The sequence below is a fragment of the Serinus canaria genome, chromosome Z (genome assembly GCF_022539315.1).
Source record: "Serinus canaria isolate serCan28SL12 chromosome Z, serCan2020, whole genome shotgun sequence".
NCBI lineage: Eukaryota > Metazoa > Chordata > Aves > Passeriformes > Fringillidae > Serinus > Serinus canaria.
The window spans coordinates 44,875,439-44,888,749 of NC_066343.1; the positions used below are offsets into that span (position 1 = coordinate 44,875,439).

Consider the following 13,311-nt stretch of genomic DNA (forward strand, 5'->3'; position numbering starts at 1 on the left):
GTTGAGAGTTAGTTTTTCATGGGCACCCCAGTGGACTCTGGTAACCAAGCCCAAGTTCTCCACGGTTTGGCTTGACTTAGTCAGAGACTCCTCTGTGCACATGCATGTTGGAAATCTTCTGTTAGCCCTGTTTCTGAGCCAAATTCTTGTACATGAACAGTCGAAAGCACATCATGGACATCCACGATTTCTCTGGGCACTCCCTCTGTTGTGGCTATTTTTTGTTAGTAGTGGGTTCTGTGGCCTCTTCCTGATCTTTGTGTACCTTTTTGTGTTTCACTGCCACAAAAAAGAAGTCTGCAGGGAATATAATAAACAGTATTCTTATATGAGATTTTCCTTTTCCCTCCCGTGGCATAAATCAGTAGGTCTTTAACTCCTCTGTCTGCTAGATGGGTGACATGTGCCTGCTAAACTGCAAAAGACATCCAAAACTAACCTGAGAAACACTTCATACACCTCTTGAAACAAGCACTCAGCGTGGAGGTGAAATTTGGCAGCTGTCTACCTATGGATGCCAGTTCAGAATGGTAACAGAAGTAGTCCATTAAGTGGATGTTGGAAGGGTGGTTATTCTTTTGGCAGAAATGCAGAATGGAAATTTAGCCAGGACGCTGAGGGTAGCAAAATTGCATTTCCGAAGTTCTTATGTTACAAGTAATTTTAAATGATTAAACTCCCTGTATTTGTGTGGGCAAGCACTCTAGAGAATAGAAGTTCCTTGCTTGGTGGTTTACTACTGTCACTTCACACAACATTGATTGAAAGGTATTTCTATGTTTTTTGTCCAAAGACTGACTTTGCAGGCTCTCCTCTACCTTATATAAGCTAGTGAGTTCATGTACATGTTAGGAAAGCTGCAAGAAGAAAATACTGCCTTAGATGTACTTTCTGAATGGTAAAATACTCTTACAGGCTTCTGAAACTGTAGAGAAGGTAGTAACTGGTGGAAAATAAGAATATGGAAGACCTCCACATTTATTCGGGTCAGATTAGATTTATTTTTTATTGCATTTAGTTAATTGTTTAACATTATTATGCTCTTTCTGTTATTATAACCTCCAAAGTGGACTGTATATACATATAATATAAGCACTACTTGTGGTCCATTCCAGTAACATTTTAATCAGAGGTTCTTGAAACAGCAATTATTATCTTTAAGAGGAAATCATGGCAGAAATCTTGATTGAATTAACATCTGGAAACTGTAATGGAAAGTGTAATGGAGAATGTTAACCCTTTAGGATGCTTGCAGAATTTTCCTTTGCTGTTTTCTTGCATTTGAAAAGATAAATACATCATACAGCCTGTAGATAGAGAGGGAACTGTTGACTATCAGGTATTTGGTAGTCTATCTATGGTGATGAGAAAATTGCTAGCAGTAGTGAAATCTCTTAAGAGTGTGATGCTTCAGGAAGGTAGTACTGCAACAAAGATGAATCCCAATCTCACAACAGACTCTCAGGGTGCTTCTCACTTAATTTTCTTCAAAGCTTAGCCTTGAGCAGCTTTTTAGGTCTCACTTCATGTTTCAGTGGAAAGGCATTTATATTATAACTTCTGTCAGTAAATGGATAACAGATTTCCTCAGGAGTAGTAAGCTGGAGTGTGGGGTAGCCCTGCTTTATTCCACTTATAAAATAAAAAGATTTCTTATCTGAAGGAGAAGTCATGTGGGCATCCTGTTAACTTCTGCTAGGACGACCACCTTGTCTCTGTTCTGGGCAATGGAAAGAATTTTGGCTTCCCTGGCTGAGCCACTTAGTGGACAGAGTGTTGCCTCTGGTTTTGTGAAACCAAGTGCTGAATTTTAACTGGGACGCACACCAATTGCTGGGTAGCATGGTGAAGGGAAAGGTGTTCCCCCATTTCCTGCTCACGTGGGCACCCAGGCAGAATTTGCTTTGCAGCCAGAAGCATCTAGGCTGATAGGAACATCCTGCTAGGATTTTCTGAAAAAAAAAAAAACCCGCCGGAGGATGGTTTCCATGGCAGAAGCTAAGCTCTGCAATACTCAGAGTGTCCTTTCTGAGTAGGCTGGAGAAGGCTAACAGGAGGAACCTTGCTCTTCTGGGCACATGGCCTCACTTAGCTTTATACTGGGGGAAGTGCTGGGCAGCTACAAAGCAGAGCATGGCTCATAGGATAGCTGAAAGTCCAACAAAATTTTCCCTAAATTTAACGGGAGGTCATGGGAATATTGGATAGACAGCTACATGCATGTAGCTTAGCAGAGTCTGTATTGTGTTATTCACAGTTGTGTCATAGATGTTCTTGGAGCTCTGTGTTGTGACTAGGGCTGTTTTCCTCAATAGCTTTCATTCAGTTTTCTTCCTTTGTCTGCAGTAAGCCCCTGATGGTGGTACCTGGACTGGGGTGGCCCAAGATAGAGTTACAACAACCTGCAGTATGATAATGTTATTTTCTAAGCTAAAACAGAACTCATCAAACCTCGAAAATAATGGCTTAGGAAATGCCAGCAAACAGAGGGAATGGGATGTTCTTCCCAGGCGCCAGAGCAGACAGACTCTGCCCAGTGTGTGTGTTTAGACCAAGACTTCAGCCACCTCCAGAGGTGGAGAAGGGGTGGCTGTTCCAGCCCTGCAGGCAGACAGTGTGTGGCTGTCTTGGCCCCCCAAGTTCTCTGCTGCCTGCACAGCATCTCTGGCAGAAGCCTTGGTATGAGCTTTGAGACAAGGGGCTTTGAAACTCCTGCGGGATATACACAGTGTTAACATGGGCGATGTGTTACTCCCTCAGGATTCATAAGTATTACTGACAAATTTCTTACAGTCTGCATTTTTGTCATGGTCATAATACAAGGTGGGAGGCTTGAAAGGTTTAAATAAACACCCATATTAAACTTTTAGGTCATATGGCAACAATGGTCATTTAAGGAACTTGCTACAACTTATTTTTATTGAGCAGTTTCCATAAAAATCAAAATCTCTGTCTGGTATTTGAAGTATCAGATAAAAATTTTGCTGCAAATAGTAGTTGCTGCAAATAGTAGTTGCTTTTAGTCAGCACTGACTTGTTTCCTTCACCCAGTGTAGTCACTAGAAGGCTGGCAACTTTAAAACAAAGCAAAAAGTCAAAACTGTACTTACCCAATCACTGAAAAGCACTATAAATCTTCAGAAAGATAACCTGGAGCCTGTGTGCTTAGCCTTTGCCACAGAAATTTTTTACATAGAGTGCTGATCTCAAACAAAATTTATATTCTTTGAGTTAGTGCTCTATTTTTTTGAAGTCACTAAACACTGTAAATCCTGTGTAACAGGACAGCAAAGAACTGTGCATTGTAAAACATATATTCAGACAGGTCCCAAGCAAAGATATCTGCTTGGGTCTTTATTTTTTTTTAAGCAATTTGCTTTGTGTCCATTATTTCAGAATTTACTTCTTAACATCACTGAAATCCAAAGAGGAAGGAACAAAAATATGCATTTTTAAACAAATTGTGAAGGAAGATGAGGAATAAGTTGAAACAATTTAGCCACTTAAATGAAATTCTGGTATTGAATTTTTTTTCTTTTTGGAACATATTCTTTTCATTATATCATCTTGGAAAAATCTTTCATGCATAACAAGGTTTAAGTTTTTGTGAGTGCTTCAAGATTTGTGGCCTAACTGTGATTTTCAAATTTCAAGAGGGTTTTTATTTTCTTCTAATAGCAGATTTTTTTTCTTAATAGGCAATAGAATTAAAACAACACCAAAAAGTTAAACATATTAGCTGATCTTAAATTTTTGAAAACAGCAATTTTTAAAAAAAAATTTCTGAAAAGGTTAAGACTGCAGATTTTTAGGCATTCTGCAACAATATAGCAAATTGAAGAAAAAAACACAACAGCCTTATTGAAATGTATTTGTATTTCAGACATTGAAAACAGACATTAAGATATTAATATTTATTGTATTTTCTTCATGAAATAAGATCAGTCCTTCTTCTTTGGGAATATGGCCGTTATTTTGACAAGCAGGTCAGGAACTATTTCCACTTTTTTTGTGTGTGTAAAACATAGCACCTGAAATTAATTGCTAGGAATTTAAAAAGTAAATTAGCAAGTTTAGAGAGGTAAGTATTTTCAAACAGAAGTAAATTACAGAAGCTGTTTGTATTATTTTAATGCGAAAGACCTGAGAAATGTGTCCCATGGAATTCACAAAAGAAGTTGACCATTTTTCAGCAACTGAAATGATCACAAAAGGCTCACAAATGAAGAGTAATTATGTCATTAACATTTGAAATAGATAAAAATGGTCAATTTTCCTCTTTATACCTGATGCCACAAAAGCACATCTGCTTGTCCAGGGAGAGAACTGTGAAGAAATGGGCCAAAAGATATAGGGGGAAGAAAACTTTTTGCCTCCACAGTACACATGTTGAAGGGCTTCAGATGTGTTATCAGGAAGCTTGTTAGCCTAATCCCAGAATATAATTCCAAGTAAGCACTCATATTTATGATAAACACTGGAAAAGATCAATGAAATGAAACGCAGAGGATGTGTTTGCATGCTGTATGTCCAGTGCTGGTATTAGGTCTTTGGCAGTGATGCTGACTTGATGATGCTGTTTTTCTTCTGAGTAAATGTGACAAAACTTTCTCAGAAGTCATAGAGTCGTATAGCTTAGGATATTTGGTTTGGACTCCTGGGCTGCCAGGACCACATCGAAGGAAAGGGCCACTGCGGCTGCTGGGTACTGAGCACAGCAGATGAGACCCATCCTTGAGAATTCGTCTTGCAAGTACTACTGACTGGTGCCTGGTGAACCTGTGAATGCCATTGGGACTTTAGCTCCTTAGTGACAGAGTTCTTTTAAATCTTTTAAAATGATGACTTAAGTTCTTAGTCATTGAATTGTCCTTGAAAATATTTTCTTTCTCAGAGGTTTGTTGAAAAAAATATGGTACTTGTTGTTACCCTCGACTCACGGCTACCCTCGGCTGGAAGTGTTTAGATGATTGGATCCTGTGTTAACTGGTGTTTCTGAGACTGATATCCTTAGGGAAAAATTTTTTAAAAAGCAGGTTGTTTGAACATAAAAATCCTCTGTTCTTATGGGCATACTTAGATCTCAGAGGCCCATCTTGGGATGGTGACAAGATAGACTGCTGTTGTAAGAGTGGAGGAAATCTCAGAGGATGCTGAACCCCTGAATCTTTATCCTGTATTCTTGAAAAAAGAACACTGTACCTGTGGTATATTTCACTAGCTCTTAAATGATATCCATTACACTATATAATGTCATTTGTATGGCTTAGTTGTGTCCACTCTATATATTTGCATTTGACATTTTTGGGGCTTTTCATAAACATATAGACCACTTAGGGTAACTCTGGAGTCATACAACTTGCTACCAGGTTCAACAGAATTATTTTTCTTTCAAACAACTCATATTTTCACAAAGAAAACTGGGAAGTATAATCTCAAGTTACATTCACAAATTTTCTTTCCAGCTCTATCTTAAGTAGTGCTATTATTAATGAATATTAGCTGGACCTTGATTCAAAGTCATTGTATACATGTTTAATATATGTTTTTTTTTTCTCTCTCTTTTCCTCCTTGTCTCTTTCCCCTTTTCAACAGTCCTGGTACCTGGGCTAGCTTGGTTCCTTTCCAAGTATCAAATAGGACACCGATCCTGCCGACAAATGTCCCAAATTATGGTTTGAACATAATTGGAGAGCCTTTCCTTCAAGCAGAAACAAGCAACTGAGGGAAAAAAATTAAAGCAAAATTAAAAAAAAGAAAAAAAAAAAAAACAAAGAAAAAGAAAAGAAGACAGTATGAGAAAAGAACGTGAAGAAAGAAGAACAAAAATAGACCAGCAATTGCAGCTCTTACAATCACTAATTCTCTTATGGTTGAAACTGAAATGATATACAAAGGGTCGATGATATTTCACTGATGAGTAGAATGCAGCTCCTCCTAAGTAGCCTTTGTTATATGAAGTCCGCTGGGAAATAGATGTTCTGTCTCTGACAATATATTTTAACTGACTTTCTAGATGCCTTAATATTTGCATGATAAGCTAGTTCTGTTGGTTTAGTATTCTTGTTGTTTACGCATGAGATCACTATTCCTGGTTATCTCACAAAACAAAGGCTAGGCAGCGACGGCTGAGCTGCAGGAGGACAAGGGCTGTGAGCCAACCATTTTCTCAACAGTCTGATTTCTAAATGTTTTTAAAATAAGCTCTGTAGCCTTTAGTTATCAGTATGGATTTATTAAACTTTGGCCCTTAATTCAGCCTTTTTCTAGTGTGTTATGCAGTTTGAAATTTTCAATCAGTATGGACACACAGGCTCTATGGAAGAAATGCCTCTATGCAGGTAAAAGTGTTATCTTCTCATGCAACAGTAAAAAAAGAAAAGGAAAAGAGTGACGTTTTCCCCAGTAAAGAAACACTTACAGAGGCAAGTGCAATTTAAAAAGCATATCTAAGAGGTCATCACTATAAGTCCTTCAGCCCTTGGACTCTAAATTGAGGGGATTAAAAATAAAAATAAAAAATTACTCTGAACAAACTTATTTTTCCCCTCAGTTTTTGAGGGCATTAAAAGGCATTAGGTAAAGACAAATCACATCCTTGAGAATAAGAAATCAGTGGAAACACAGCACTTATGTTGGTTTAGCTGCTGCCTCCACAGAGGGGTAGGATTTATTTATTTAAAGTTACTTGTTGCATCAAGAACCCATAGGGTTTACATGTTTCTGTAAAATCTACATCATAGAGACAAAGACATAGGCAAATCCATGTCACAAGGGCAAAGCTTACCGTTTACAAACTGGTAATACCAGGATGGGGATATGTTGTATTTAAATAATGCACTCTTAATGTAAGTCTAATTACAGGGTGCTGTAAACTTGCATGGTGCTTTCAGAAGTTAGCCTTGTTCAACAATTTTCACATATTGACAGAAATATAACGTGCATGGGCAGACATTTTGCCTCTATGTCTCTTTAAAAATTTAAAATACTCTTTCCAGTAATCCTAATTTGCACGAAGATATAATGTCCACATTACGTGCCTTGCCTTGAAATCTAAAAAATGGAAAAAAAGTAAAAAAGAAAAAAAAACTACAAAAATTGACATCACTACACTTGTTTTGCTGCATTTATTATAATTTTAAATCTTTACCATTTTTATGACAAAATATTTTGTACTCCAGATGCGAAAAATGTGTGACATCATGGATTTTTTAGACAGTTATACCTTTATCTCACATTTATAGAGCATATCATGGCTGTGTATAGTTGCCGCTTAAGAATTGTAATCGACCAGCAATATTTTCAGTATTTTGGTGTTTTTTCTATTAACCTTTCATGTTTTTCATCTTCCAATTAATATTGGGGGGAGGGGATACAAATTTATACGAATTATGCAATACCAAGTTTTGCCTATGTAGGTAGTGCTTTTAGCTGTATTGGTTATTATAGGTAAGTACACAGATTTAAAAAAAAAAATAATGTATGCTTTTTTTGTTTGTTTTAATTGACCAAAGTGGGTACTGCTATTTTTGCAGTGTGATGAGGTCCTTTTCTGTACTGAGAGGTGGACAGGGGATTTTTTTTTATACATACATATATATATATTCTGGGGTGGGGGGGAGGATTTTTAACACTTTACAGTGTAGCTGTGAAGCAGTGCACCCTTAGCCAGGCAAGGGCTGTAAAGCAACTGTTCTGCCTACTGTGACAAACTTTCAAATAGGTTCCCTCTTTTTAACTTCCCACCTGGGGTGCAAGCTGAAATCATTTCTGGATTTAAAAAATAGATAATGAATTCTGTTGGAGGCAGACTTGACTTGAGGAAATTGTTTTACTTCACGGTTTTTTTCATGAGAAAGACAGACAGACAGAGAAAGAGGTCAAGACCCACAGTGAGATGAAGCCTTTTCCATTCTGGCAAAGATAATGCATCCTGAAGTGATCATGTTAGAAAATGTTTTTAGCTCAGAATGACTAAGACATTTACTTTGTCTAGGAAATGCAAGTACAGGGCCAAAATCTTTGCTGGCATAATTCCACTGACTCCAGTGGACTCTGGAGCTGCTAGAAAATTTGCCCCTCCTATTCTGCTTGACATTTTTCCTGTACATAATTTTTCAATATTCCACTCCCCTCTTGCCCCGCCAAGTTTCTTAATTCAGCATTTGAATTACAATTGTCAGCCTGGCTGGGCTGTGTCAGAAGTTTGCACTCTTCTCATAGAGATCTGATGGAGACCTCTGGGGTGTAGTGGACAAGGAGTTTCTTTATGCAAGGAATTGGACCACGGTGGAAATAAAAGTGTGTTTCCAGTAAAATCCCATTTTGCAGACCAGTAATGGGCCTGTTGCTGGTGATCTCTTACACTCAGCAATGTATGGCTCAACACAGGGTGAAGTTTTCTCTAAAGTACAGTCTTCTACTAGGGTGAAAGCAGAGGAGCTTATAGTCATGTGGATGGGGAAATCCATCCCTTTGCAGCTGTCTCTGCATTTTGGAGGTTTTCCTACCCTGGAGCAGTCCCAGAGGTGCAGCTCCAGCAGCAGCCACCCCAATGAGCCCTGGTCAGGGTGTACCACCGTCAGTCCCTTCTGGCTCCAGCTGTGGTTGAGAGCAGTAGTGGTGCCACATGTCTCCAGGAGGAGACAGTGTGTAGGCAGAGCTTGAATGGCTACAGAGATGGGAAATGTAGGAAAATAAACCTTTCAGATTTAGCTAAACTGGAAAAAAAAAAAAAAAAAAGAAAAAGAAACAGATAAGACACAGACACAAAAAGAAATGTGGGGTTCTTTGGCTCTCTTTCAGAACCCTTCAGTAAGTCAATTTATTTGCTAAGCACACAGCAAAGTCTGCTAGACCCAAACACAGTGTGCCTCAGGCCCTGGCCCCATAAAACAAAGTAGGTGTTGTCCTTTACACGTGTCATGCTCCAGAGCAGTTTGGGAGCAGAGCTGTGCTGAGGGCATATCCTTGATTAGTTCCATTAATAAGGTGTTCCATGGAAGCTTTCAATACCACATTGGGACAAAACTGGAACAAGTTCAGGCTTCAGCATGAAATATACAGAATGATAATTGCCTTTTGTAGGAAAAAAATGCCCTTAACAGAGCTTTATTTTTTTTTAAAATCTGGCCTCCTGTATGAAAAAATCTGAGCTTAAAGATGCAATTTTCTAGAGATGTAAACTCCTTCTTTAAACTGGGTTATTCAGCAGCTGTGGGTTTTTGTCACCTGCCTCTCTAATAGAAAAGCCTGCTTGGAAGTTAATGAACTTTTCATTTACTGAATGCTTGGTTTTAGTTTGGCTTTCTTGGTTGGTTTTTTTTTTAAGCTCAGCAGTCAAAAGATTATGATAAGATTGAGAACTCAAATCCAGTCTCTGGCCTCCTCCTTCACCAGGAAGTGTATTCTGACTAAATTGAGCCACCCCGTTCTATGTGCACTGTTCTGCCTTTATTAAGTTGCTTTGCAGCCCTGGCCTCATGGCTGTGCCACTGAAGTGTGTTTCCCCTGGAGTGACATGAACGCTTGAGGCTTGACTAAGGAAAAAAAAAGGCAGTGAAGGAGACTGTACATAAAGACATGGCAAAAATATTAATTATAGCAATATAGTTGTGGGGTGATGTTCAGGTGGGCAGCTCCATTGAAAACATGTGAATGAGTTTGTGAAGCTGCAAGTAGCAAGAAGAAAGGATGATCTTCTGAATAAACCGCCTACCTTGTAGACAGTAATTTGTACACTGTATAGTTTTGTTAAGAATTTTTTTTTAATTAAAATACCCTTGTTTGTAAAGCTAACTTTTTAACAATTATAATGGAAATGCATTTCCATTTTTAAACAAGAATATTCTTTGTTTAGAAACTGGACTTGGGTTAAAACTCTCCAGTTTCTTAATTTATGTATTAAAAAAAAAAAATCTGTCCATGTTAGGAGTTGTTTCGCATATTCCTGTGCTTGAAAAGCATAGGTTACTAATCCTTTAAAAATGTAAATGGAGAAAATTATATTTTATGAAGGTTATTTTGTTGTATTTAGTATTGGAAAAGTTGGTTTTCAGAGCATTTCAAAATGTTGGAAGCACCACTGTCTTTTTTATTAGTATATATGGCCTTTAGCAAAAGTTTTTGTGATTGTTACATGATGGTATTTAAGATTAGGTTCACAGAGCTATTCAGGATAGGCAGAGAGCTAAAACAGTACTTAAGTCTCACACAGCTGTGTCCTCAGGGAGCAGAATTTTGGATTTGCAACTTGTAGCTTCATAAGGACTTAATGAAAGAGATTGCACAAAGACATCTGTGACACCGGAGTGTGTTCTGTACCTAAACCTAAATTATATATACTGTGTGAGATTATGAAGGTTGCAGAAAGTTATCCCATATTCAGTGTACAGTTTTCACTTTTAATGAAAAAACTCTCTAATGTTGCTGGCAGTAAGGCCCCAAGCATGACATCCTTTATGGTTTACATGATCCTATCAAGGTCTTTTGTTAACATTAACCAGCTGTATGCTCCTGGATTTTTTTATTGGGTTTCTATAGAAAACTTTAGGGAAAAAAAAAAAGAGTAAAATCCCATGCCAGCTAATAAAGTTAAACAGGAAAGGCTCAAACCTGAATGTTCTTCTCCATGCTGAAGGAGCCAAAAACCGCCTCCTTCCTATTTGCACTTTCTGCTAGTTCCCCAGTTTTATTAATTCCTCAAAATTGTGTGGGTGTGGTGGAGCACTGCAGTTGGAGGATAACATGGACCACTGATTTTGCCCTTTAACCCTGCACAATGACCTTTGCATCAGCCAAACTTATTGCCATGACAACTCTTTGTACTGTTTCCATGCCACAGCTCTGTTGGTCACGTTGTCAATAGTAAAGGGGACAAGTTGGAGACGGTCAATTTTTACATTTTTTTTTGTTGCAATTTTTTCTTCAATGGTTGTAAGTAGTTGTTTGGTTTTTTTTTTTTTATGATAAAAGGGTTCACTAGTTAGTACTCTTTAGAAATATCTGTGTGTTGCAGTTCAGATGTATGTTGAATTTGTGAAAAGGGCTTCAGTGCCACTAGCATCATGAATAGAATAAGCCTTTGATACTTTCATTGCATGATACCGTAGCAGTAAAACAAAAGGTGGCCTAAATAAATGGAGAGCAGTGTGAGCTAGTGACACTAAAGCCAGTCTTTGTATTACTGTATTTTTGACAGAATGATTTTGAAAACTGTGCTACAGGGACTGATGTGGCAAATGTATCTCTATATGCAGAAGGAGGTTTTTTAAGAAGTATGGCTTATTATGCATTTTTCATTGAGGGCATTGAAGTTGCATGGACTGATAGAAGTTGATGCAAAATGAGAAAGAAACAAAAACCAGCAAAATGTTTACCAAAAACTCAAACAAATGAGCAGTGCCTGTTCAATTTCACAGTCTCTGTTGAGTTCAGTTGTAAATATGTTTCAGATGACATTTTCTTCAAAAATAATCTCTACAACATTGTAGAATGTGAGGGGTTCCTCAATCCCAGGCATAGGCTTCTCAAGAGCTGCATTAGATTATGTCTTCATCAAGCTGTTAATTTGTGCTTATATCATATAGAACTTTTAGTAATCTGGGAAGAGGCACCCCATCTCAATGATATTTCTCTGAGAAAACTTTTGTAGGGCTGTGTGTTTCTTTAGATACATTTAGTACAACTGTAGGTGACAAGTAGTCAGTTATTGCTTGCTAGCTACATACCAGGGTTGATCCATTTTAAAACTTTTGGCATTTTTTCCCATACTGTAGGCCATAAATCCTGAAGGTTACAGTTTAATTAAAAAGAAGGTGCGTGAAAAGTCTTTGTGTAATGAACCTTCACTAGTAGGATGCATTACAGTACAGCTACTTAATTTTGGAATTGGAGCCCTCTGGCATCAGACCTGATTTTAGCCTGAGTGTTAACAAAGGTTTTTATTGTGCCTGGTTGGAGGATAAAGTGTTCTTTCTGGTACTTTTTTTTTTTTTTTAGGTTACAAATGAACTCAACTGCCACAAGTTTTAAACTGGTGTAAATCAAGCTTGACTTAATGTGATTGTTACTGTTATATCCAGCCTATACTGCTAGCAGCTGCTCATACTGCAGTCAATTACTGGAAGCGGATATATTTCCTATGCAAAAACTGTTTAAACAATAAAAATGAGCTATGCTACAGACCTGGCCTTACGTTTTCTTTTCTGTCTCTGAAAGTCATAATTGGTAATATCTTAGAAACAAACCTTAAACCTTGCAGCCTGAGAGCACAGCAAAATTTAAGGAGTTCTGTGAATACCTAGTTTAGATTTAACATATTTGTTTGCACACAAATATGGGCTTAACTTACTTACACTGAAAAGGGAGGGAAACAAGAGCAAAAGGAGATGCAATCAGGCAATCCAAAAGGAGATGCAATCAGGTAATCAGCTCAATTTAAATTTTACATTTAGCTTTCATTATATTCAACCAACCTTTGTAATTATATAGGTGATCTTGATGCCATACTGATTTTTTCTTTTATATATTCTTCACAAATATTTGTAGTTCAGTCCCTTATTATTGTATAACTATATAGATTTGTGCTAGTATTTTCCTATCCTGTTTGACAGAAACAAGATAGGCCCCTATCCTATCTTCCTTCTTCTGAGAACCAATGTAAGGACACTGTCCCATAAACACCTGGCAAGGAAGGGAGGCTTCTGAAGAGGCTAAACCAAAAGGGGGAATTACCTCAACACCCATGTTTCTTGTCAAGTATGCTAATTTTCTAAACTTATAAAACTGTATTTGCTCTGTGTCACATGTGCATCTTTGGGATATTTTCGGCGTGTACTTCAGCATGTTGTTCACCTGAGGGGACCCTTCATAAAAGGTAACTGCATTTTTTGTCACCTAATTGTATCTAGCTCATGATTTCAGGGACCAGAAAAAGGCATCAATCTGAGCTGCATCTCCTGTGATGTAAGATTGGGCATGATAGCAGAAGGTTAGGAGACCTCTGTTTTGTTTTAATATTATTGATTTGTGACAGACAGTCAATCTTTGATTTTCTAAACATCTTCATGATTACATTTTTGTTGAATAAAAAAATTAAGATCCAATCTTCCCAAAATTTTTCCTGAAACCAGAAATCTTTATGTTGTGTCAAGATCTTTCAACTCTACAAAAGAATCATTTTTTGTAAGTGTGATTCAGATGTACATATGGAATGTTTCATTCAGTTCATGTTCTGGGAAATAGAAAGTTTTTTTCTCAAATCACTAGGATTCCATAACCAGTATCAACAGTTAGCAAGTAACATGAATA

At 37.6% G+C, this 13,311-nt stretch overlaps 1 protein-coding gene across 8 annotated transcripts in view; it reads left to right on the forward strand.

Moving 5' to 3' along the window:
- Nucleotides 1–12,183, forward strand: part of NFIB (nuclear factor I B) — a 171,062-nt gene extending 158,879 nt beyond the window's left edge. For 5 of the 8 annotated variants that reach the window (XM_009093959.4, XM_009093960.4, XM_009093961.4 and 2 more), the window contains one exon: nucleotides 5,596–12,183. In XM_009093959.4, coding sequence (XP_009092207.1) covers nucleotides 5,596–5,725 — 130 coding nt within the window. In that variant the 3' untranslated portion in view covers nucleotides 5,726–12,183. The remainder of the gene's footprint in view (nucleotides 1–5,595) is intronic. The other 3 variants (XM_018918367.3, XM_050987403.1, XM_009093962.4) reach the window with 1 other exon arrangement.
- Nucleotides 12,184–13,311: the final 1,128 nt, after the last annotated feature.